Source organism: Durio zibethinus, chromosome 4, assembly GCF_047325235.1.
Source record: "Durio zibethinus cultivar Kanyao isolate XHJ-2024 chromosome 4, ASM4732523v1, whole genome shotgun sequence".
Lineage (NCBI taxonomy): Eukaryota > Viridiplantae > Streptophyta > Magnoliopsida > Malvales > Malvaceae > Durio > Durio zibethinus.
In genome coordinates this window covers 36,046,719-36,072,701 of record NC_143165.1, presented here as the reverse complement: position 1 = coordinate 36,072,701, position 25,983 = coordinate 36,046,719, and the positions used below count along the sequence as shown (strand labels likewise).

Genomic DNA, 25,983 nt, shown 5'->3' with positions numbered 1-25,983 from the left:
TTTTTTTATATTGAAAGAGGATATTACCATAAAAAATATTGGATTAGCTGACAACAATTTACATGATTCTCAATCATAAGAGCGATGATCCATGATAAGAAATCTACTATATATTAATCATGCAGTAGATTTGTTTTATTTGTCAAACCAATTATGGTAATAATTGATCCGAAGCAACCTCAATCACTCAACAAGCTAGGGGATTGAAATTCCTTAACCTTGGAAGCAAAAGCTGGACATGGCTTGATAGCCAAAAACAAAAGCGTAGTACTGCTTCTGTCAAAGAGGGGGTAAAGAGCTGTCCAATCACAATTCAAAGAGTTTCCTGATATGGATAAGAAAGAGGGTCACCTTAGCTCTAATGATTGTGTGCATATCCGTTAATGAACAGGACTATGCGTGTGAAAATGAGTCATGAAGTAATTGGTAACAATCGATATCGAGGAGAGGACCAAGGGAATCCCGTAGCAACAAATGCATACTGAATTCAGAGACCCAAGGCAGGCAGTAAATGAAAAGCAAAACCACCATATATATACATCGGACTTCAAGGCCAGGGCCTTGAGTGCCAAAGCACCCCTTGGCCTTGGGAAAGTCGATTTATACCAGCACAGAAAGGTGAGGAAACCGAGTGTCAAACTAGCTTTGTTTCCATGTATGGCAATTGAGGAATCGTCACACCACAAAAAGACAAGGAACCATCCCATTTTTCTCAGCTCCACCCTCTCCTATATAAATTCAATAGTACTGCTGCTATGCTATCAAACAGTGTGCGTGTGCGTGTGTGACATTGACATGTGACTGTAGCATCTATCTCTTTCAGCTTTCCTTGTTTAATATTGCACCCACAAAAGATGGAATGCATCGACAGGACCCAATCTCTTCACTATCTTTTCCACTCTCTTTCAGAAACCAGGTTCCCCATCGGGGCCAATGAATGTTACCCTAGATTTTCTTTTTGACTGTGGATCTTGGCTCCAATTCCCCCATCCTCTCTTAAAAGATCAGAGATAGCCAGTACTACAGGCCACTCTTGCTATCAAAAAAACCCTAACCTTGATTTATTCTGAAACCACACTCTTCCTTTTGATAATATGAACCTTGATGAGAAAGTTGGCATGGACTTGGTTCCACAATCCGAGCATCTTTGCTATGTCCGATGCAACTTCTGCAACACTGTTCTTGCGGTAATTTAAGTTGTAGTAATAGCTATCACATAGTTTGGGGTCTTTGGGCCATGTTTACTTCCTCATGACCTTGTTATTCATAATGAAATTATGCTACATTTTTTTTTTTGACGATGATGAGATTTAGTTTGGGGTTTGTATATTTTTAGCTCTCTCTTTCTTTCCTTCATCGTTTTGTTGTTCCCTTGAATTGTTTGATAGGTTGGGATCCCTTGCAAAAGGTTGCTGGACACCGTGACAGTGAAATGCGGTCATTGCAGTAACCTCTCCTTTCTCAGCACTAGGCCTCCACTGCAAGGTCAATGCCTCGATCCACAAACCAGCCTCACTCTCCAGGTACGTTTCCATTTTAAATCAAGAGAAAGAAAAAGATTATAAAGGTAAAGGCAAGTGCAGCCATTAGTTTACATATAGTAAGGAAGCAAAATTTTCCATTCTTTTTGGATTCTATAATTATCTTGTTCACAATTTTATGTAATTCCCACATATAAAAGTGAAAATATTGAAAAGATTTGGTGTGATTAGTAATGGAATCAAGTTGGTTCATGTCAAGGAGAAGCAGAGTTTCTGCGGTGATTTCAGGAAGGGTACTCAGTCTTCATCGCCATCCTCATCAACATCAAGCGAGCCATCATCCCCTAAAGCACCTTTTGTTGTAAAACGTATATATAGAAGCTTTAATTTATTATTCTGCCCTACAATATTCCTTTTGGATTTATGGGAAACCATTTTTTTTGCAGCTCCTGAGAAGAAACACAGGCTCCCATCTGCTTACAATCGGTTTATGAAGTAAGGGAATGACGATTTTACAATGTTGATTCTGCTTTGAAACTGTATTATGTTTTAATTTTCGCATATCCTATTTCTCATTGAAAGAGAGGAGATACAGCGCATTAAAGCAGCAAATCCTGAGATACCCCATCGAGAAGCTTTCAGTGCAGCAGCTAAAAATGTAAGTTTATATTGTTTCATCCCTTGAGAGCTTAATTTTCTTTAGTTTCTCATTATCTTTTTTCTTTCAATAATAACCTATTAAGAGTATCCTCAATTTTATCGTTAATTTTCATGATAAATTTGATTCTGACATTAATTTTTACGAGTTTTTGGACTACAGTGGGCCAGGTACATCCCAAATTCACCAGCAGCATCATCAGCTTCGGCAAGCAGCAGAAATGTAAGGAAACAAGATACTATTATGTTTGACATGCAATCAAGCATTAGAGAATGCTAAAAATCTTTTGATTTTTGCAAAGGGAACTGATGCTTTTAGGGTTTCAATCAAATTTTGCAGGATTAATGAAGTGATAATACATGAAAGTGCAACAAAAACAAAGCTGAGAGACAGCCTGGGGATTTGGAGAATGACTACTAGCAAAAATTTAGGTTATATTTAACCTAACTTTGTGCCTTAATCTTTCTTAATTTATGATCTAATTTTAAGGTATCAGTCTTTTAATGAACAACTATCCTAAGTATCTGACCTTTATATTCATATATATTATTATTCCTATATATTGTGCTAGACCTAATTGTTTCTATATATATGCTTGCCAATTGTTATCATTGATCTCCATATCACCGCTAAAAATAATTACTGGTAGTTCTTCTTAAAACAATAGTCTTTTATACTCTTTTGTATCAATGGTATAATATTAAAAAGTTTATGACGAAGTTAATTTGGGTAGTATAATGCCATCCTCATGATATTTCGATACGAGATTATGATGTTGCAAATAGATTGAAATCAACCCAAAGAACATTATTTTTCTTAATTAGATATTGATAAATTATTATATCACTCAGTGAACATTATAATAAAGATAGGAAGTTAACAGTGTAAAATTGAATATTTCATGTCTAAAAGTGATTGACATTGTAGGAATTACTATATCCAGTTTTTAAAATTTTATGTGATTTGCAAAAAAAAAAAAAAAAATGAAAGAAGATGACTATTGACTAATGTCTTGTTATTATTAATTTCCATGTATAAAATATTTAGAGTTTTTTTTAAACAAAATTTAAATTTATTATTTTATATATTGATATTGAATTAGGGATATAATCATAAAATGATATCACAATACAATAAAAATTTTGTCCATATATCTTATTATGAAATGAACTCATAGTTAAATTCTAAATTTGTGATATTAAAACCCTAGATTTACCACATGAAACAAAATACTTTAATTTGACATTTTGGCTTTGGTCATACCATTTTTTTTTTTTTTGCTGTTTTAATTTAAGAAAGATAAAAAAATTATAAAACAAATATTTTGAATTCAAGACTGTTTGACAAATCTCAAACAAATACCCCTAATTGCATGAGATAATAGTGTTTGACAGTCTCAAACTTCACCAAAGTTCATAAGCATGAAGCACAACCAGCATTTCAATTCCATTTGGCACAACTTTTCCTAAACAAACTTACATGAATACTTTTTAGATTGTGCAAAGTGTGATCTAGCAATTTACTTTGCCACTTAGATGAGCAAGGCAATTTTTAATTAATTTCAAGTGCTCAACTAAATGTGTCCAAGAGCAATCAAGCTCGAATAAGTTCAATCCAATTTGAATCATATTTGTGTTTAGGGTTTTAAATTCGAGTAGGTTTGATTCAAAATATTTAATTTAATTAATTAATGAAAAGATTATTATTTTATATATTGATGGTGAAATTTTTAAATTTTGCAAGCAAAATTATATTGTGATTATCATATATGATGGAAAGAAAAAGATTATAATTATAAAGTCTCTTTAATAATTAATTTATTTAATAACTTTAAAAAAACTACATGACACTAATCAAACCTTGAAATCTCATCTTTCTGTTCTGTCTTCTTGTTTGTTTTTTGTTTTTCTTGTTTGTAGCAATGAAGAAGATCTGTTTATATTAAGAGAAAATCTCAGGCTGTAAGATGCCAAGTTCACATGAAATCTCCACATTATGTCCTTTTTCCATAGAGAAAGTGACCACCCACCATATTGCTAAATTTTTTATTCCCATTGACACAAACCATTGTTGGTTTCCAATAATTTATTGTTGTTCTCTGACTTCTTATAGCCTTGAAAAGATCTTCCAAGTAGATGTGATAATTTGAATCATGATACGATGATACAACATGAACATGATATAAAAATAAATTGTTTAAAATTTTAATAATAATTATACTTAAATTTAATAAAATCAAAATTATATATTTTATATTTTTATGTCGATACGAATTGTGAAATATAATTTTTATGTAAAACATAATATAAATACAAAAATTTTAATATTTTGATACATAAAAATGTATGAATTGTCAAATTTATTTTTAAGTAAGATGTTAGAGTGCAATTAAATCTTTTGATAATCTAGATTGAACTCAAAGCTATCAGGATAATTGACTAGTTATTAAAGTGCCATTAGACTATGATATCAGATGTGACATCATTTTTTTATTAACTTCATGAATAGGACTTCAATTGGGGACCTCCTTAGCCAATTCAAACAACACATTTTTCAAATATTTCAAAGTCATGAATTTGTTCTTTGTCTTTCATAGTGAAGGATTTTGCTTACTGTTGCTTTATACCTCAAGTAATTCTTAATCAAAAGGAAAAAAAATTTAAATCCGAACGTTTAATTCAATGATAAATGCACGTATCTTTAATTTAAAAAGTTGGTTTCGAATTCGAAAGACGAATGATTTACAGCTTTTTCCTCATTGGTACTATGCATTTTTTATAGGCTTTCAATGGCATTATCAATAAATGAGCAGTTAAATACATTAAGGAATCATTTTCTGCAAACAGCCAATTTGGTCTCTACGACCCCAAATCACTATTTAAATTCAATAACTTATCCTATGAAAAGCAGTGCACCCAATGATTTTTCAAGTAAAATATCAAAGCTGCAAAAGACATGCATTTGACAATTACATTATGACAGAGTTCAAAGCAAGTTTTTGATAACTATATCATCTAGTGCCATGAACAATACATCAGCAATGACAACATGTTGGATTAGAAAAAATTTAGAAAGATAATCAAGTTGGAAGCCTGATAAAGCCACATGCACGCACACAACAATCAGACAATGCAGCAAAGATAATGTTTAAATAGGCTGATCTTCAAAAAAGCACTTTTAAAGCCATTTACAACTTACTGGCCAACAGAGCACTGAGCAAAATATTAAAGGCAAATGTGGTGGGTGAATGAAGTGGCCACCATCCATTTGTTCCAATTGGTTAAGGCATTAGAATTACAAATATATAGCTAAGATAAAGTACGAAAACTACTTTATTGCTTAGTCCTAAACTCCTAATTCATAAAGCTACATCCAGTCAAAACTCCAGGATTTTTGGTGTAATTTATACAAAATCATGCTCCAAAGACTTGAATTAATACGATCAACCAGCTCTAAAGCTGTAAAAATATTTGAACAAGGATATACAGTCCACTGCCAAGCATATCTTCTTCCAATGGCATGAACCACTTAAAGTTTTATACAGTATAAAAGTATATAAATAAAAGCTGTTAGTGCTACACGATTCCATTCTAAACTTTTTACAGGGATCTTATTCCAACTTGACTCTTGGTTGTTCCCATTGGACTTGCCCCTTCAGTTCAACCAAAGTGGAGGGATCTCAATAATCCAGCTCCTCCAACAGTATCATGTAGTAACAGAATCATTAAACCAGAAACAACATAAAATGGGGGAGCAAGAGTTCTTGAAAGGAACAAATACTGCTGAACTTGCATCAATTTACAGTTAAGAAGTCCAGAATTCACTGTTATATGCCAATCAGAAACGAGATGTACTACCAATGGTATCAGAATCTCGAACAGCCTACTGTGAAGCGCATCAACTAGGTAAAACACTTGATGCAGCACCTTTGCAACTCTTCCTGCAAACCTGCAAGAACTATTAGAACATCAACCTCTCTCTTTTAATCCAAACAGCTTTGTTTCAGCAGATATGATTGAAATCAAGGCCATTTATAGTCTTTCTTATTTGCATTTGACCTTACTCTTTCCTCAACAGATTCCCTAAGCCTAACTTTTTGACCTAACAAATTCTCGATTTATGGAGAACATTTGAAAGCAAAGAATCCACAGGTGGCCAGTTTGAGAAAATTATTAAAAACAAAGTCCATACAATGTGCATTTTCATTAATCCATTATTTGTTATCTGCTTTCTTTTAGCATGTTAAAGTTCACTAGGACAGTCTTGTGGGCTCCCCAACAATGCAACAGCCTTTTATAGTTAGATACGTGAGCTGGGAAAGTTTCCTACTTTCAAGGATAACTAAATATCTGGCAGAAAAGACGAAAATTAGAAAAAAGATGTTTTGTACACACACCTTGTCCCTCACATACTAATTAAGTGGTAAGGAAATAACATAGGTCCTCATTTTCCTGCTTTACTTGTATGGAATTCCTTTGTTGCTCCACTCTTTGGAGATGAGTTGAAAGTTGAAGCAAATCAATGGTGGTTCCATTTTCTGGAGAAAGACAATACCTTGCACTCAAAAGACCTGAGTCTTGAAAATATCCATCTGCTTGGACTTCAAAATTAACAGTATGACCAGCATCAGACACGACAACAGACCCTGCTTGGCCAACTCCCATTGGGTTCATTCCACATGAATAAAAGCCATTGGCTTTTTCCAAAAAACTCGCTGCTGCAGATTTCCCAGAGCTATGATGAGCCTGGCCAGATTGATTGATCAAGGACCTACTCATCTGAATTCCTATCGCATGGCTTGACAAGTTCTGTGATTGAGATGACAGAAGAGAGAGAGCACAATTTGAGCGTGCAACCCCAGATAACTCTTTGACTGTTGATGCTGTGTTAGGAGCATTGAACACTTCAGTTGCTGATGAAAAAGTTCCAGGAACATATTGTTTCCCACTGCCATGCATATGAAAGAAAGATTTTGGTTGTAACTGGCCATTTGACATCGGTATCGCTGACTGACTACTGTAAATTGGTTTCTCTTCAGATTTAACCTGCTGATACTGACTAGCTTGTCCATATCTTTCTGGATAAACAAGGTCATCTTGAAATATGTTGGGGATAACAAAAGGTGTTCTTTTTGGTATGGAGGTACCCACAATTTTGGTACCTGAGAACCCACATAGGTGAACAGTATGTTAAAATTTTGCAAAACGCTATAGCCAATTAAGGAAGCAAACCAAGCTAAGACCACAGGTTTGCTTCAACTCTGCAGTTCTCTTTTTAAATAGCAGCACTAAAACAGTATTATTACAAGGGGTTATGAAGAATTTTCAAAGAAATCAAGAAAAATAATTTGTATCTCGAATCATGGGATATTTGTATGACTGTTCTTCAACTTGCAGAAAATAAAAAATCCGCAAAAGCTTACATCAATTTAGCCCTAAACCTGTTTCCTAGCAGAAAATAAGTTACTACTATACCAACGCAAAGGATTTTTTTGCCTCTCAGGACAGGCTGAGTTTATATCTTAATTTCAAATGTATAAAGAAGAGTAACTTAATTTCCTCAGGAGAAGCAGAGTAAGGGATTGTTCATACCTTGATATGACTGCAGCAACTTATTTGGTTTTCCAGAAAGGGTATTGAAATGAAGCTTCCTTCTGCGCTCATTATGCCCTGCTAGGCGTTTACGACAACTGCGCTTACCATCATCAAATGCAGCCAATAAATGAAACCTGTTGAAGCAATAGGAATTATAATTAAATAGAAATAGGATTAGTAAGCTTAAATAGAACATTAAACTTTAAGCAGAACTTCCTATGAATTAAAGGATTAAATCATGTACAATCATTTCTTAACAAGTGGCACAATGTAAATAAATATGTTCCAGTAGAGTGCTAGTTTCTCTTCAGCTGCTGCTTTCCTTTTAAGATAAAGGGGATTGAGCTTCTGGTCTTTCCGAGGAAGGTCTAAAATTTTAATTTTGTTTAAGGAACGCTTGATGTTGCAGGGACCATTTCTTGATATTGCAGTCAGTTGGCTATTACAAAAGAAGGTCCTACCCTGATATATGTTGTTGAATTGTTACAAGTAAGGATAGTGAAGAAAATTTTGGGGAGGGCCTTCCTACCTGGCTGAAAGAAAGGACAATTATAAGGGTAACAACTGTATTAATTCATTTGCATTCTAAGCAACTTTTCTGAATTGGTTTCATTGCCTCCTTTGAAACTTTGAGTATCCCTATGAACTTGGGCAAGCGCCTTTCATTTGTTAAAATAGATCATTTATACCTTATCACCAATTACTTCTTCCAAAAACAATATCAACAATAGGGGAGAAAATTTCACATACAAGCAGATCAAATTGACGGGCAAAAGAGTGTTAAAAAAAAAAAAACCAACCTGCTACACTGCTGACAGAATCTCTGTTCAATTCCATTAACAATGACTTTGGCAGTCTTAGAGTGAGCCTCACAAACCTTATGCCTCTTGTGGTAATCTTTGGAGGAGCTAAGATCCTTGTTACAACCGAAAACTTGACAGCAAGGAGTATGAGAATTTGAGCTTGTCGTTCGAGCATTCTTCACCATCAAAGCTGGACGAACTGAAGAAACAACAGAAGTTTCCTTCAAAAATTTGCCATCCTGTGCATCTGTATAATCAGTCAATCTCCCTAGCTTAAAATTAATGAGTGAAGATTCCTGACTGTTAGACTCCATCAAAGGACTAGAATGCTTGGAACCAGATTCCTCTTCACCATAATATGAACTAGAGGTGATCATACAAGTAGGAGAAACTACCTTTTTAACAGAATCATTAACAAACTCAGCACCAAAAATTCCCATACTGGTGTTGCCATAAAAGGGTTTTTTGTTCATGTCAGCAAAACCAAAATCCATGAATTCCATACTCTCAACAGCTTCAGAATTAGAAGGCTTGAGGTCCCAACCTACCAGTCCTTTTCTACTTCTAGCAAAAGCATCAACTGGCAAGTCCATTTCATCAGTAAAAAGAAGGTCTTTTCCTTCAGAACCATAGCTCCAAGACTCCATCAGTCCGAATGATGTAAATGCCTACACATAATTCATAAAAGGAAGAAAAACAAAAAGAATCATTCGGCTAATCACATCAAAGAACAGATAAATTGGAAACTTGAAGAATGTAATGATTACTTAGCTGTAGACACAAAAAAAAAAAAAAATACGCTACTAAAGAAGAAGAGAGTAACAAAGATACAGACCATTGATTTCATTTAGTATTTTATTTCAATTTTGGCATTTCATAACAAAAAGGTGGAGAGAAAATTGCAGAGAAAAGGAATGAGAAAAGAAAAAAAAAAAAAAAAAAGAAAACTGAATGCTTATCTTCTTCGTTGGCAAGAGAAACAAAAAAGCCTAACTAATGAACTTCTCCACAAGAATTTAACAGAGTAAAGCTGAAGATTTGAGTTGCCAAGGAAGACTTTTTTTTTTTTTTTGTGTTTTTCAAAGAACAAGGAAGAAACTAGAAGGAAAAGAAAATGAACAAGTTCTTAGTGTTATTGCTTCCTTGATATTCCTGAGTTTTCCCATCCCGTAAAACAATCACATGAATCTTTGCTCAAGCAGAGATGCAACAATAGCTTATAGAATTAAAAAAAAAAAAACTCAAAATTCTTTCACATTTCAAATCCCAGGACAACAGAGTTGGTAAGAAAAGCTCACTCTTTGATTTCCAAAAGCTTAATCAACCAAAATAAAAGAAAAAGAAAACAAAAAAAATATAAACTACCCATTTTCAGAGATTAACAGAAAAAAATGATTGACATGGGTACGTTTAGTTCCCGTTATTAACTGTAGTAGAACAATTTAGGATGTTGCAAGATTCCCATCTTTCTCTCCTTTTCCTACAGTTTTCTCGCAAACCAAACAAAAAAAAAAAAAAAACCAAAAACACAGACCCTCAACAAAAAAAACAAAAAATAACAAGTCAAAATTAAAAAAAAAAAAAGTTATCGTGATTGTCTTTGGCTTACCACAGAGACAATAAGAAAGCAAATGTTAAAACGAGAGAAAGACAGAGAAAACAGAGAGAGAAAGAGAAAAGTTTTTTTTTTTTTTTATAGTATTATTAATAATCTTTTTTGCTTTCAGGTAAGTGGTGAGGACGAAGCAGATGCACTGTGAGTCAACATGATTTCCACTACTACTCGTTTTCTGTCTCAAAAGCATTTCCAGGTCTTTTGTAGCTTTTGAGGAGGTGTTTTTCTACCACCCTGAAATTCCACTCTGGACCCTTCTTACAGGGACAAAACAATCCTAAACCAGAGATGATTATTTCTATCATACTATGTTCTGATTTTATATATATATATATATATATATATATAATGTATCAGGTATTTTGGATTTTGTTAATTTATATATTTATACAATATAAAACATTAATAAATTATATATTTATATTATATTTTATATAAAAATTACGTATTATAATTTATGATAATAAAAAAATATAAAATATATTTTTAATTTATGTTTTTATATTTTTTTAATATTATTTTTATATTAAATTATCATATATTTTTTGAATTATTGTATCTAAATTTTGCTTTGTTTGAACCCATCCATTGATCAAAAGTTATAGCATGTTGTATTTGGGAAAAATTTTTTTGGACCCTTCCTTTTTTGCCCTTTCTGCATAAGCCTTTTTAGTTTCTATGATGGGAAGCTTGTTTTTTGCCAATTGTTATTCGAGCAAAAATTTATATGAAATTATTTAAGTAAAGTCTGAGAAATTTTTAATTAAAAATAATTAAATCAAAATTAAAATCAAAATATTTAAACTAATAAAATAAAATGAAACCAAAAAAAAAAAAAAATGATAGCATTCTATCATTCGATGAATTCTACATCAAAAAAAGTTATTTGAACTTTTTTTTATTGTTCAATTATTCATAAATGATATAAATATAATATGGATAGTATTTATTTTAATAAAATGTCAAACTTGTAATTTTAATTTTAATAATAATTATTTAAATCTTGATAATTTTAAATAAAAAATAAATATTAATAAAATTTGTATTTTATTATTTATATAATTTTATATTTATATATATTATATTGATAAAATTTTTATTTAATATTTTAATTTAAAAAATTAACTTAATAAAATAATATTCTAAAATTAAAATATAAATTATATTAAAAAATAATATTTTTATTAAAATTATATTAAATAAAAATTACTAAATTAATATATAAGATTAAATACCATTCATACATATAATTTAATATTAAACTAAAATAAAATAAATAAAACTATAAAAAATCGAATCGTATCAATATAGCATAAACTCGGCCTCCTAATAAAAAAAAAACTAAAAATTAACATAATTAAAAAATTTTTAAATTTTTTATTATTTTTTTGTGCGTTTTTTTGTTGGTAATTGAGGGGCAAAAGAATCAAAAGGTGACACCGCAAAAGTCGGAAAAATTGAAAGCCATTTGTTTTTACACAATGAATTGAATTTCGTTTTCAGGTAAAATATCATGTTGGGATATGAAAAGACCCTTTATTGCCACTTGTATATGTTAGTTTCTTGACACGCGTCCAAGTGGGAAAAGAAGGACAAAGCTGCTCTTATGGCAACCAACTTTTTTCATTACTGACAAAAAAAGCCAGCCATAGCCATTCCCCTCTCTGCAACAGCTTGTCCATAGCACCAGACCCTTTTCCTTGGATAAGATCAGAATTCAGAAACCTTGAAAGCTGCCCTTCATTCGCAAAAATTTTGAAATGGGTTTTAGTAAAATTTTTTTTTTCTTTTCAAATTTCTAACCCAAATTTTTATTTTTGATCTTTAGGTTAATGGCTAGATATAGTAATTTAAAATATAATATAATAATATAATATAAATATAACAAAAATAATATAATTTAAAATATTAATAATTATTATATATAAATTTAATAAAATTTAAAATATATATTTTATATTGATATGAATTATGATATATAAATACGTAAATTATTAAATTTATTTATAATTACCAATGAAATGAACACTTTGAAAATGTCGAAGGCCAACTAGGGTTGTATCATGTACGTGAATAAAATAGAATGAATCAAATAATTTAATTGATATTTTTAAAATTTTATTCAAAATTCGAGTCGAGTAAATTCATTGATAAAATATAAAATTGACAGATATTGTATGATTTTTCAAAAGGCATAAGACTAATTATAACAACTACAAGATTTCCATTTACTAATATCTGATTGGTTGTTAAACAAAATGCATTTATAAAAAAGTTAAAATGTGTTATAAGTTTATGTATTTTTTAATTTTTAAAAATTTTATTCTTTTAGTATTATTTAAAAAAAATTAATCTTTGCAATATCATTTTTTTAAAAATTTTAGTTTAATTGTTAACAATATATAAAAACTAAATTTCTTAAAAAATAATATTATAGAGATTAATTTTTAAAAAAAATAATATTATAAGAATTAATTTTTTTAAAATAATATTATAAAAATTAATTTTTTACAAATAAAAAATATAAAAATCTATCACGTATTTTAATCTTATAATAATCATAGTAATTCATATGATTTTTAAAATGGCATATGCTTTTCTCCAAGTTAATGATGTGAACCTATGCCTTTATCCAACAATAGAAAAAAAGAAAAAGAAAGGCAAAAAAAGGCAAGAGAGTGATGGCATAAGGTGGGGTAAGATGTGATGGTCACTAAAAAATGTCTAGCAAAAATAGATAATTGTTAATACATTTTTTTATTACATTTTTATGTCAGAGTGCATGAAAATTCATATATAATTTTGAGAAATATTATACATTTTGATAATAATTTTATAATTTATTTTATAAAATATATTTTATAAATATGAATTAATTTTTTTATATCTTATATACAACAATAAAATTTTATCATATTTTGATAAAAATTAAGATATTAAATAATGTTATATATATATGAAAAAAATAAGAGCCCTACTAATTAAGCACTCAAACTAAGGAAGGTGCGTATGTCCCATCACCAATCTAATCTCCTTGCCATTTATGTGGGGCAAAAGCTGCAGTTTATGCTTTATGGTAAAGAACAGTACACACTATTATCAGGTGCCACTTAGCAAGCATTTTGCATTGCGTTTTGTAGCTGAGACGGATTTGAGCCCATACATACAAATAAATTAAAAATTAAAAAAAAAAAAGGAAAAGACAGTAGTCTTTGGGCTGGTTTGGCAAGATGAAAATGGTGGGTTAATGGGTTTGATCATGAAACATGAATGTCTTTATTTTGTAACCTGTCCTCTCTCCCCAAAACCACATAAGAACAAGAATAATTCCCATTCCATCCAGCAAAGCAATACTAGGGATTTAAGGGGGCCTTCAATTCTAAAACTGCCATGTGTTGAAACCGTCAGAAAAACAGGCTTTACCCCATCAGGATTGCAACAAGTCAGTGCCATTTGTTATTCAATTATAGAGTGTGGGAATTGGGTTAATTGTTTGAAAGACCTTTTTTTTTTTTCTTTGTTCTTTTTCTAATTTTGGCATGATACAAGTGTGTCCTTGTCTTTGTCAGGTTTTGGCTTTAGCATGCTCTCTATTCTATAGGTAGAAAGTGTGGTGTAGCCTTTTCATTCACCTCTGAAGGGTTAAAAGCTTGAAAAAGCAATGAAAAGAAAGGCAAAATGTCGTGATAGCTAAGCTGATCACAACTTGGAGTCTTGGAGTGCCAAATCCCTTGCATGAACCTAGCGAAAGCTCCAAGTCCTAGGCTCTGTTACAAATAAAATATATATGTTCATCATTGAAAACAACCAAACATCATTGCTTTGCTTTCTTTTTCTTTTTTTTTTTTCAAACTCATTATTTTTGGTTTTAATTACTCAAATTTCGTATCCTTTATCACATATACACCAAATTTTCATAATCTAAAATTGAGAACATGACAAACTTGAATGGCAGGTTGAAATCCTCCTACTAAGTGAATATGTATTGAACTCTTTTCCTTTGTCTCATTTTTTTCCTATTATGTTTTTATTAAGACTGCATCCTACTTGAACAATTCCCTTATGTTTTGTTAAGCTATATAAACACTATTAACAATCTTTCTTAAAAATATTACTGCTTTTCCCTAATTTTCTGTATCTGAATGTGACTTATTGTGTTTTTCATGAATACTTTTTTTTTTCTTTTGGCAATCACTTTTTAGAAATTGATTCTTAGATGGCTGTGGAGCCAAAATTTCAGATAATTATATTTAAATTGGTAATACATTCATGAAGATTTCCCGCTTTTCTTTTTTTCATTTCTTGAGAAACATCTGATGTGATTCTTTTATTTATAGTATATAATAGTAGGCATTTGTGTATTTTTTGGCAATATTAAGATGATTCTTTGGTTGATTTTATGTATTGTCAGAATCAACTTTTTTATAATAATAGTTTCTTTTCGTAGTTATGGTTATCATCTTCTTTCTTCCAGTATGAAGCAGGCAATACAATTCCATCTTAGAGGAATTTGAGGTTAGCTTTAAGATGGATTAGAAAGCTTGGAGCAGCAGCTTAAGTATTCTCTGTTAGCACTATTGATAGGATTAATAATCAAATCTTCATCTGATTTACTGCTTCATCATAATTCATACAGGATACTGATATGTCAATGATCAATTAGACAATATTGGAACTTACGGTAGGCTCATACTAATAATTTGTGTCTGTCCTCCTGGAAGTGATTTTCTTCAGACAGGCAAGAATATTATGAAAATACCGAAATCGTGATTTATGATTATGTTGTTTAGGATAAACATGCGACAGAGTAGTAATTTCTCTGCAGAATAACTAGCATATTGTTCTCACCTGTTAATGCGATAGCATTAAGTGTCTAAATGGTCATAATTGTTCATAAATCAATTGTGACCATTTTCCATAAGTGCCTTTCATGCCTTGGAAATATGGTCTGATACCGTCTTCACAATGTTCTTAACAGGACATTTGGGTTGTACTTTGTGTAGATTTTCTAAATTTAACCATTACAATTAACATATCTGGTTCCTTAGTTGATGTGATACATGGATTAGATCGATACGATCAATTTTTTTCGTGATTCAAAGGAAAGAACAGTATTGGAGTTAATCTTGCAGAAATCGAAGTTTTTGTTTGTGTTTCACTTGGTAATCACATTTGCTTCGAAAAATCACAAGTTTAGGCCCGTCCGGGCTCCATCCATCCGGATGCTACGTGCTCCAGTGGACCCTTCTTGTGCCCCATGTATCATTGGTGTGTAAATCATGCGTTCTTTCAGCTTTTTGGTGCTCCTTGTACATCATTTTTTTCTTTCTAAAGGCTAACAATAGGTTTCATGATCAATATAGCTTTAGTTTAGGCTTTATTTTGATGCCAAAAGACACAGAGAGGAGAGGAGAAAAATCCCAGTTCAAGCTTTATACGCATGTTCTCACATAGATAAGATGAGAGCAACAACCTTTAAATTTGGCAATCCATCATTAGATTCTGTTCAAGGTCAATTCACCAATTTTTCCCTGATGCTAAAGCAAAAAATACATTATAAGAGATGGGTCTTGTTAATGAACTTGGTTTCTGAAATTAGTTGTGAACAGCTGTGTCTGGCAGTTTAAATCAGATTGTCTGAATCAGACAAATTCCAACCTTAAATCAGACCTAACCTTTTATAGTAGAAACCTGTAATAAGAAAATTCCATGGCACAGCCATTTGTGTTTGCAAATATTTCTGGCATAAATATATATTAGAAATTATTTCCTTTCGGACATAGCTTATCTATATTGGTACTAAAGTTGGTTCTTTACTTAATTAATTATTCCATCCAATCCTTAATGGATCGTGTAGTTTAGGCTTATCATGTAGTTTAGGCTTTTGTTCATATGCTTTCACTAGAAAATATATAGTGTATAAACAATACTTGACTTTCGATGTTGATTGTCTGATTGATTATGTGTGACATTTATCAAACTCTTAATGATTTGGGGCTTAGGTGAAAGTTCAGTATTGGGATGATAAAACGTCCCTCCGATATTTTACCCTTCCATGCTTTACAACTTCCCTGCTGCTTAACCCACCTTTCTGCATCAATGCATCTATCAGGCATGTCCTCTACATGCAAAAATGATGAAATTATAGAAAGCCTGTAATTTTTTTTTATCCACTGGATAGGGGATAGAAGATGGGAATGGTAGGGTTTGAACTTCTACCTTATTGTCTTCTTAAGCCTTCTTAACCACTGGATCAAGAAGCTGAAGACTAGAAAGCCTATAATTAAGTTCATTGAATTTACTGAAAAATGATTGGACATTGATCCGAACTGAACTTTAACATTTAAATATCTTTCTACATATAGATCAGATATAGGCATTAACATTTAACATGAAATAGGGGCCAAACTTTGTTCCAGCTGGATCAAGTCTACAGGAGGAAGGGAGCCCTTAAATTTGCCGACAGATTTGTTATGAGGTGGCTTAATCATCAAGCATGCAAAAACTTATAGAATTTCTTTTACATTATAAATGTTTGTTTTCCTTTTTCATGAAAAATAGAATCCAATATTTAATTTAATTGATTTATACAGTTATTTTTAATAAGTAATATTCAAAATATTCAGAATTTAAATTTCAATACGTTTAATTTTTTTTCTTTTTTCATATTATGGTCTTTTTTGTAAAAAAAAAAAAAAAAAAGGCAAAACTTACATGAATCACACGTGCAAGTAGGAAATATTAATTAATGTGTAACCTATTATTGTTTATTATCCAAGTCAAAAGAATAGAAGATATAATCCAAATAGTGTGATGTGATGATAGTTTTCGTGATGTTTCTCCATTAATTTTGTGGACAATCACTAATCATGGCACAATCTAAGCAAAAAAATTCCAATGGGGGACTTTTAATGTGTTTGCATTAATCCACGAAATGAAATAAGCTAGCTCCAAGGAAAGAAAAAGAGAAAAGAAAACTGAGAAAGGTAAGACAAACAAACATTCCAAACTGTACATACAGAAAAAAAAAAAAACATTCAACGAACTTTCAAAGAAGCAGGCAATGAGGAAAAAGAAAGCAAAATCTAGGGCATCAGTTTTCTTATCACAGCCTCCAATGGCAATGAAAACAAATGAAACCCATCAACATGTTGAAAATGTATACTCATAGGGCGCCATTGGAAATTGGTGCTCCTCTCTTGATGCTGTCCATATGTGTGGTTTCATACACAGGCAAACCACTCGAGTAGATGCCTAAGTCATAGTTTTGCAACTCGAACAGATCAGAGCTTGAATCACTATCTGCACCATCATCAACATCATTGAACTTCCTGAATTCTTTCTCCTCTGATGGATATCGATCAGCAAAATTCCTATCCTTCTCCTGATGACGCGTACCGAGATTCTTGTGTTTTTCTGAGTAGCCATCATTGAACTTGCGTTTCTCATCCAACCAAGAATAGTCTGTTGTATTCCTTTTGTCATCCAAGAGATCATTTTGTAAAGCTGCAGATTTTGTTTGCCCAATATTATTATTCTTTGGGAGAGATACCACTTGCTTGTGATTAGAATAGCTTCTAAATTCCTTGTAGGTTTTTGTAGGTGTGTGTGCATAAGGAGGTGGTGTCCTGAAACCAGAACTTGAAGAAGAATAAAAGGACTTTGCATCTGCTGCACTAGAGCTACGAAAATGGCTAATGCTGCTCCTCCTTTTCCTTCTCCCACCAGGGCTCTCTTCTTCATCTTTCATGGAGTGTGCGGTAGATTTTGATTTCTTCTTCTTATAGCCTGTTTGATTGAAAAGAGAGTTCAAGAAGCTTGCAAGTCTACCACCTGGAGAACTTGGTTGCTTGTATTTCTTCTCCTTAATTTGTTTTTCCACCACATGAGTTTGTTGAGGAAGAGGGTTTTTCATCGGTACATCCAAGCTGATCCTGCCTCCTCTCGATGGCTGCCTCTCTTCCCGCATGATCTTCTGAGTAAATGTTGCACAATTATAGCTACCCGTTTCATTGTACCCTGAAAAATACCTTGCAGCCTCGAACACATCAAGCTCACCAGAGTCATTCCTGCGATGGAATGGCTTCTTGAACATTCTATCAGGGTCTGAAACTCCTGTAACAGACATGGTCAGAAATTAAATGCTTCTGCTATGGGGGGTTTATGTCACAAGTGCACAAGGTATTTATTGGGAGAGATCAATAAACCAAAGGGATGGAATGAAACCATAAAAAAGAAAAGAAAGTGGTGAGATTGTAAAGAGAGGGGATTGTGAGTTTGAAGGGTTTGAAGTGATTGAGAGTTGTGGGAAGGGTAGCTTTATAGTACTAACAATAATAATCAATTGCACTGTCCAATAATATAATATGATGAAGAGTGTTTTTGGAAGAGACCCCACCTTGATGTGAATTTGTGCTTTAGTTTTATAGAAGGGAAGTGGGGTAGAAGGGAAACAAGCTTTTATCCTTCTCATACCGAGAAAACCAGAGCCGGTGTTGTGGATGGTGGGTGTCAAACACATGGTGTTTCCTTGGATTCTAGGGACTACACTGTTTTAGTGGGATTGGCTTTTGAGTGGTTGTTGCCCATGGTTCAATGAAGTGTACTTCTGCAAACTTGACCTGTTTATCATTACAATTTACATTAATTACAGGGTTACAGAATTTAGTAGATCTTATCCCATCTCTTTTTTTTCTTGGTACAAAAGTGGTGATAATTTGAGATAAATGTTAAGATTTAAACTTGAGATATGTTATATGTTATTTTTTAAAAATGATTGTAGAAATCAATTAAATTAAACTCTAAGCTCATTCCGTCATTTCTTTTATTGAGCTTGTAATTCACTCTTTAATTAATAGATTTACTGATAGATTCTTTCATTATAAGGGCTCTAATTAATTGCCTTTTAAGTTACCTTTGACTGATGTAAACCAACCATGGCCCAGTAATATCTGGCTGCCCCCTCTTTGGGGAAGCTCTGGGGTTTAAAGCTTCGAGTTGATCGAGCTAGCAATAAAAATTTACTAGTGGTATGGGTCAGAACTTGAACAGTGGCTTGAGTTTCAGGATTCAATCCTTACTTTGACAAGGTTTGGAATCAAGGATTATTCTTGGCATCATATTAATATTTTTACATTTTCCATTTTTGGATTTAAATATGGTTCCGACCATGTCTTTGTCAATACACCTGATAACTTGTTTTACTTGAAAAAAAAGGGAAGAGGAATGTGACAGAAACCAGCTTAGGATTTTTAAAAAACCTCAGGAAGACAAAGAATCTTCAATCTTGAAAGGATCGTCATCAATGAGTGGAATCATGTAATGCTATAGACAATGAAATCTATTTCAACAAAGAGTAGGAGAGTATTACTTCAGGGTCTGAATTTGGATATGCTTAGCAATTTTCTTACAGGCTTTTCCACTTTTAGATCAAAGGTGGAGATCATTCCAGGCAATTCAAGATTGATCCTTCCTCGTAAAACTGAGAAAAATGTGAGGACAACGAATTTTTGAAGTGGCTAGACAAGTTTTCTCCCTGAACCATCTATTCAGGTATTGGGTTAGTCACTCAATACTCCTTATATTTGGCCTATATATCAAAACGAAATCTCCATCTCTTCCTTCTGGGTCCAATTGTTGCAGCCAGCATGTGCGTGTGTGGGTATATATATAGACCATGACACACGTGCACGCATCCCGAACCGGGAGGCCACACGTGGCTTGCATGATGACATTGTTTGTTAGCTTTCTTTCAGAAACTCTGCTGGATCAACTTAGAAGATCCAACAAGGCCAAGTTTTGAGTTTGATGATCATGACAGTTGCATTAAGATCACTTGGTCTCTAGCCAATTTTTTGCAGTGAATTAATGATGTGGAAAAACTTTAATGTATGGTGGTCCTTCGGTTCCTCTTTTCCAACAAGAACATCCAAAGCAAAATCAACCTTTGGGGCTGAGTTGTGAAGATTCTTCACTGTCTCTATCTCGAGCAAATCTGCTCACGATCTCTGCTTAAAATTTGCCAGGGAAAAAGGCTAGCTTTTGCCCCCAATTCTTAAGCTAGACTTAGATGTGCTTCTACTTGGATAAGCAACAAAAACAAATAAAATTCTCATACCCACTTGTCCTTTCTGTAATAGAAGTGTGATCTGTTGAGAGAGTGTTGAATTCTTAATTAAAATATAATTAAGGCATAAATAGCAAGATAGGAAGGGAAAAGTTCATTTAACCTGGTAATATAAATCAAGTGCCTGAAATCTTAGGTCCAGGAAGGTCCTACACCAGGGAAAGAAGTATGAAAATGATTGGATGGTGGGCACATGCAATTGGCCCGCGTTAGGCTGTTTTGGTTAAGATCAAAATCATCATCATCATCATCAGCTAGCACACGGTACTTCCAATCTCCGTTGAACGCTTGTCAGTTACTTAATGTTAGTTAGTGTCTTCATCAACTCTTGCCCATGTTTCATGTAGTCTTGGATGGATTCATGTTTTATGTTGGGTTGCTTTCTTTTGTTATGCACCATGCATTCCTAAAGCTCCCTTTCATGGCCATGGTTCTTTGAGCAGTCCCATCTGATCTTACCCTATGTTTTCTTTCAAGGTCTTTGTTGCATTCCCCTCTTCATTTCATAGTTGGTATGGTATTAGACTAAACAGATGGATTTTTCAAGTTAATAATTAATGAAGTCCTAAAGCTAAAGAAGAGCTAGCACTTTTGTCAAGATATTGTATCCAACACCGTTTGTCAAAATTCAGTACCCCTACACCTAGTTTGAGCCAAACTTTTCTTTTCAGCCCATCCAAGGTTCTGGTTCAGGGAGCAAAGGCCCAATGGAAGACCCCACAAATACCAAATATTGTGTCTTTTTTGCAAAGACAGTGGAAGGAACTTTGACCCTAAATTGTCCCCTAATCTCAGCCAATGTAGTGGCCAAGAGTCTTACCTGCTGGCATGCACTACCAGTCTTTGTAGTGGCCATAAATCTTATTTGCAATATCTAATTGGACACTCTCAATCTTGGGTCATCAACAAGGCAGCTTTTAAAGAAAAATGATCAGACAAGATAAGGAGGGAGTTTTGGATATGTGGGTTACGTGGAATTGGCTTTGGAATGAAACAAAAATGAAAGAAAATTCTCAAAATTGAAAAGAATTATATGGAAAAGTTTGCTTGGTTAAGCCATTAAACGTGGCGATTCTAGCTACACAGATAGTGCAGTGTTTCCTTATAAGTATGTCTTGAAAAAGGGGGTTTTTTTTGGCCTTTATAACTTTGTTTAGAGACTATCAGGTTCCAGAGACATGCTATGAAATGAATATATATATATAAAAGTGTGTGGTTATTTGGGATTAAATCTTCATCGTCAGAATTAAAAGTCCAACACTTACACTTTATAACAGATAACACAAGTGAAGATGTTGATAAACTTACAGTAGCTTAGCTTATTTTCCCAAATTATACTCCATCAATCAAAAAACAAATGCTATTGGCCTTTGGGGAAGTTGATATCTGCAATCTGCAATTTATATGATTAATATTATGGTACATATATAGCAGGGGCCAGCTATTTCTGCACAATATAAAGTTTTAAACACAAACCTATAAAAACAGGCCATATGCTTTAAAAGCATGGGTTTGATTTGATGATGGTTTTGGTTGCTACTCCATTATTTTGAATCAGTACTCCTGGCACCCAGATTTTACACAAGAATAAGAAGCTATGCCTAAGAGCATACAAATCCAGCAAAGCCACTATTGTCCCCTTCCCATATGGAGGAATCCTTTCTGAACTGCCCATATCCAATCCTTTTTTTGGTTCCCCTTTGAACATTCACAAAACATGTGGGTACATGAAAGGTTAAGCAAATTGAAAAAGCTAGGAAAAGACTCAATTATTATTTCCCTTTAAGACATTTGCTTTCAATTCATTTTTTCAGTCAAAATATTCATTGGGAATTTTTTTTAACTCATGGGTGTATCATGAACCTGTATCTCTTTCTAAAATTAGAAGGATATCAGACTAGACTACTTGGAGTGTCACATGGAAATTTTCCTGTCAAATGTTCATTTTAGAAAAAAGCATATGCTTCTTGCAGTTGTACATGAGCACAACTTTTATCTCTTTCTCATCTATTATAAACTGGGAAAAACTTTTGAAATGTGACTGTAAAACTAGTTATAAAACCATCTGTTCATCTTTGGTTTTCTGTGTCTCGTAATCCGATGTCAAGTTGCTTCATCAAATATCATCATCTACAAAATCAATCCCTAGTCAGTCAGAGGCACCAGGAAAATGCCAATACAATATTGAGAGAAAAACACAGAAATTATGAGGTATCTTCAAAACATAATATGAAGGAAAACTTGGCAATTGATATAAAAAATCAAACTAGAAGCATGAAGTCCCCATTGTAACTTAAAATTGTTCACCTATCACATGAAGAGCTTATAGCTAGCTCCTGTTTAACATCTGATTCTCGATGTTTGAAGAATGGCATGTTAAATGAGATCATGATGCTATTATGATAATTTGATAGTTTGATCTCATAGCTAATGATTATCAAAACTCAGAACAGCTGTTAAATCTCAAGAAAAAAAGGGAATAATCGTACAAGCTTATAAGAAATGAATTACCTTGTCGCAAATTGGACAGCTTTCTGATCTCTCCATCCACTCATATATGCAACTAAGGTGGTAACCATGGGAACATTGAAGAACAATCTTTGGGTTTTCAGGGATGTATTCTGCAACAGAAAAACAATTGGAGAAATCAAGAAAGGGTAATGAATGAAAGTAAGCTAATGTACTTTAAAGCCCAATTCACCTGATCTATAAGCCGGTTGGGAAATAAGCAAGCTTTTTTATACAGGTAGTCAAGAGGTATTACCTTCAAGACATATGGGACAAACATCCTCATCTTCTGATAATTCACAGGCACAAGCAACTTCAGCTTCAGATTTCTCAGATGAGAACTTCAATTGGGACTGTGCTATTGATGTCCCTTCGAATTGAAGTCCGGTTGATTTGTTACTGTCATGCTCCATGTCAACTTGACCATTCTCCTGCTCTCTAATCTGCCCATCCTGTTTCTGACTGGAGCTTGTAGCATCAGCAATATCAAAATGCAAGATTCTTGGAGCAGATGTGACAATATGGTTGGATTGTATATTGTTAGATGCAACATCAGAACTCAAAGGGGCTGCCACTTGAGCAGTCGAAGTTGGGGCATCCGATTGCTCCTTGCTGAATATTCCTGTATACTGCTGAACGAATTTATATAAGCTTGGGAAGGTAAAGATGCGTTATGGAAAATTTCTATTAGAACACAATTGTACATAAATCATATTCAGGATATCAAATTCTGTTTCTTATGATCAAGGATGACTCTATGAATATATTTATGTTCTCAGTCATGGTTACTTGTCATGTTGGCCAAAACGTTTCATGGTAACTAGGTAATATTGGTCAAGGAAAAGGCATCAAGAACGTTATGGTTACTTTCGAATTATTCCACCGATGATTGCTTGAAACAATAACCAGTAGCTCAAAAACATAGAATCAGAATAGGAATGGCAGCTTTCTTCTAAACGAAGCAAAAAAAACTTCTCCAAATTGAAGGTCTTTCATGTTCAAGAGAAAGAACTTCATTCCCCTAATAAATAAAACAAAGTTCAGTCTTGTAGCCAACTCAAAGAGACAATAAAATATGGCACCCTTGTCATAGAAATTACTAAAGCAAAGTGAAATTCTTTACACAAAGCACTAAGATCTTTTTTAAAAATGCAATTGAAGATAGAGAAGAACACATGAAATTTGACATTATACCTTGTCCAAGAGGGTATGAATGATGCAATTGGGACAGGTACAATTCTGACAAGTGGAAACATCTTCTTCAGGCTCCCTGATGTGGAAACAACTACATATATTTCCCATGATCATGCTTTAATTTCTGCTTCAAATTTCAACCCTGAACAACAATCACAACCACAACTTCATTAAACAAAGCAGGGAATGCATCACTAGCAATTCTGTCTGTCATCTATAGAATAAGGACGAAGAAACAAAGCAAAAACAACAAACCCTCACACAAATTTAACATGAAAAGTTGAGAAAAAAATCCAATAGTCATCAGACAGACATCATGAGAAACGAGATCATCAATAAATCAATTCACTATGATTATAAAAAAAACCATCTTCATCAATAAAATCAAAGGGAACTTAACCATCAAGAAACTCTACAACAAATCCCCATATATATGCTCATTATTACTATACCTACTAAACCAATGATCATATATTACAACACAAAAACATGTAAAAGAAGAAAGAAAGAGGAAAAAAAACCCAAGAACCTTAGCTTGAAGAAGGCAGTGATGAATCCAAATTATAGTTTGAAACAAAGAAAAAGAGTGATCGAACTGGAAATACTGTCCTCGGTACATTCAAAGAAGAAGAAAACAACAAAGATTTAAACTTAATTAAAAAGAGAAAATTAGACGAATGCGACAAGGAATTATGATTAATAATATATAAAGAAGAAGATGTTCTACGGTTCAACTTGGAGTGGGAGGAGGAAAACAAAAGATTCTAAAGTTGAACTTTTATCAGTTTAAACCTCAGCTGCGTAGGATTCTTCGTCGACAAAAGCGCCGAACATAACGATTTTTGGGACCCACGATACTTCTTTTTGTGCCGCTGTTTTGCTGACATGGAAATTGAAAAAGCATATTATATATAATTATTTTATTGTAATTAATATTTATAATTAAGAATTACGTGAAATTTATTAAAATTTTATATAAAGTTCACCTCTTATATAATTTTTTTAATATGATTAAATAATTATAATATTGTAAAAAAAATTGTAAATGAAATATATTTGAAAATTGGAGGCTATCTTTATAATTACTTACAAATTACTCCAACTTTGATTAAGGATTTAACATTAATTACTTGTAATTTACTTGACAAAGTTTAAATAAAAAAAAATTTATATTTAATATATTATCAATGTATAAAAATAAATCAGATAATAGTAATTTATTAATGAGAATTAAAAAAAATTTTTTTGTGTATTTATTTTAAAATTAATAAAAATTTATGTTTAGTCATTGATGGGATGATATCGTCTGATTCATTAATAATGTATAAAATTTATATATTGATAGTGCATCAAATATAAATTTAAAAAAATTTTAATATTTTGATAATTAAGGTTTTTCAAATTGAATTCAAATCATTTAAGTTAAGAGTCCAATAACTTATACACACTACAATTGATTAATGAATAATTATATAATTCCAATAAAATGTTAGAAATTAATTTATATGTATAATATTTTTCGTAAATTAAAATAGCATCTAATTTAAAATTTTCTTTTTCAAAATTTTGTGTATGAATTAACTTAATAAGCTTTTGGCCTTATATATACTTGTGAAAATATATTTACACTTTTTTACTTAATAATAAGTGTATGTATTTCCTATTTATAAAAAAATTCGATTTCAATCTTAAAAAACTTGTGTCAATAATTTCATTACTGTATTATATTAATATATATATAGATATATATATATATATATCAAGTTATGGTGAATCTTTTTTAAGATGATTTTTAAAATAAAATTATAAATAAAAGATACATAGTAGAGTTTTGCAACTCAATCTTGAAGTGTATCCTATGAATCTTCCAATTTCTAGTTAAGCAGTCGAAATGGAGATTTGTTTCCTCATATTCTATTATCTATTACTCTGAATTGGGAATTTTGAATGGTCATAGACCAGAATTTGGATCCAAAGTAAAAAGTCTTGGTACAGTTAATCTAG

At 32.3% G+C, this 25,983-nt stretch overlaps 3 protein-coding genes and 1 pseudogene across 8 annotated transcripts; 1 reads left to right on the top strand and 3 right to left on the bottom strand.

Annotated features, from left to right (window-relative positions):
• Positions 1 to 784: 784 nt before the first annotated feature.
• LOC111289052 (protein DROOPING LEAF-like) lies at positions 785 to 5,104 on the top strand (annotated as a pseudogene).
• A 200-nt stretch (positions 5,105 to 5,304) lies between these two features.
• On the bottom strand, positions 5,305 to 10,327 carry LOC111288651 (squamosa promoter-binding-like protein 6). Of its 5 annotated transcripts, XM_089760100.1 has the most exons (6): positions 10,146 to 10,283; positions 9,085 to 9,204; positions 8,534 to 8,977; positions 7,731 to 7,867; positions 6,536 to 7,300; positions 5,305 to 6,087 (listed from the first exon to the last, which is right to left on the bottom strand). In XM_089760100.1, the coding sequence occupies exons 2-5, from the start codon at positions 9,165 to 9,167 to the stop codon at positions 6,555 to 6,557; spliced, it is 1,410 nt and encodes a 469-aa protein (XP_089616226.1). In that variant the 5' UTR covers positions 9,168 to 9,204; positions 10,146 to 10,283; the 3' UTR covers positions 5,305 to 6,087; positions 6,536 to 6,554. The 5 variants fall into 5 exon arrangements, with proteins under 5 accessions (XP_089616226.1, XP_089616224.1, XP_022735357.2 ...); XM_089760098.1 differs by having other exon boundaries at positions 8,534 to 9,204; positions 10,146 to 10,327; XM_022879623.2 differs by having other exon boundaries at positions 5,455 to 6,096; positions 8,534 to 9,204; positions 10,146 to 10,314.
• Positions 10,328 to 17,138: 6,811 nt separating this feature from the next.
• Positions 17,139 to 18,592, bottom strand: LOC111288202 (protein BIG GRAIN 1-like E). Its single transcript, XM_022878987.2, has one exon. It carries the CDS (start codon positions 18,277 to 18,279, stop codon positions 17,317 to 17,319), a length of 963 nt encoding a protein of 320 aa, XP_022734722.1. The 5' UTR covers positions 18,280 to 18,592; the 3' UTR covers positions 17,139 to 17,316.
• A 2,873-nt stretch (positions 18,593 to 21,465) lies between these two features.
• On the bottom strand, positions 21,466 to 24,622 carry LOC111289051 (E3 ubiquitin-protein ligase At3g02290-like). Of its 2 annotated transcripts, XM_089758883.1 has the most exons (5): positions 24,509 to 24,622; positions 23,980 to 24,121; positions 23,042 to 23,414; positions 22,789 to 22,898; positions 21,466 to 22,407 (listed from the first exon to the last, which is right to left on the bottom strand). In XM_089758883.1, the coding sequence occupies exons 2-5, from the start codon at positions 24,091 to 24,093 to the stop codon at positions 22,381 to 22,383; spliced, it is 624 nt and encodes a 207-aa protein (XP_089615009.1). In that variant the 5' UTR covers positions 24,094 to 24,121; positions 24,509 to 24,622; the 3' UTR covers positions 21,466 to 22,380. The 2 variants fall into 2 exon arrangements, with proteins under 2 accessions (XP_089615009.1, XP_089615010.1); XM_089758884.1 differs by lacking the exon at positions 24,509 to 24,622 and having other exon boundaries at positions 23,980 to 24,241.
• Between the last annotated feature and the right edge of the window lie 1,361 nt (positions 24,623 to 25,983).

What these genes read in the sequence shown, in the direction of transcription:
- LOC111288651 (XM_089760098.1), bottom strand. Translation starts at nt 9,183, where the DNA reads ATGGAGTCTTGGAGCTATGGTTCTGAAGGAAAAGACCTTCTTTTTACT. An exon ending in TTCTGTCAGCAGTGTAGCAG is followed by an intron (nt 7,868 to 8,533) that starts GTTGGTTTTTTT and finishes TTGCTTCAACAG; the next exon opens with GTTTCATTTATTGGCTGCAT. An exon ending in GTTGCTGCAGTCATATCAAG is followed by an intron (nt 7,301 to 7,730) that starts GTATGAACAATC and finishes GTGGGTTCTCAG; the next exon opens with GTACCAAAATTGTGGGTACC.
- LOC111288202 (XM_022878987.2), bottom strand. Translation starts at nt 18,279, where the DNA reads ATGTCTGTTACAGGAGTTTCAGACCCTGATAGAATGTTCAAGAAGCCA.
- LOC111289051 (XM_089758883.1), bottom strand. Translation starts at nt 24,093, where the DNA reads ATGATCATGGGAAATATATGTAGTTGTTTCCACATCAGGGAGCCTGAA. An exon ending in TTCATACCCTCTTGGACAAG is followed by an intron (nt 23,415 to 23,979) that starts GTATAATGTCAA and finishes TTCGTTCAGCAG; the next exon opens with TATACAGGAATATTCAGCAA. An exon ending in GCTGTCCAATTTGCGACAAG is followed by an intron (nt 22,408 to 22,788) that starts GTAATTCATTTC and finishes TTGATTTTGTAG; the next exon opens with ATGATGATATTTGATGAAGC.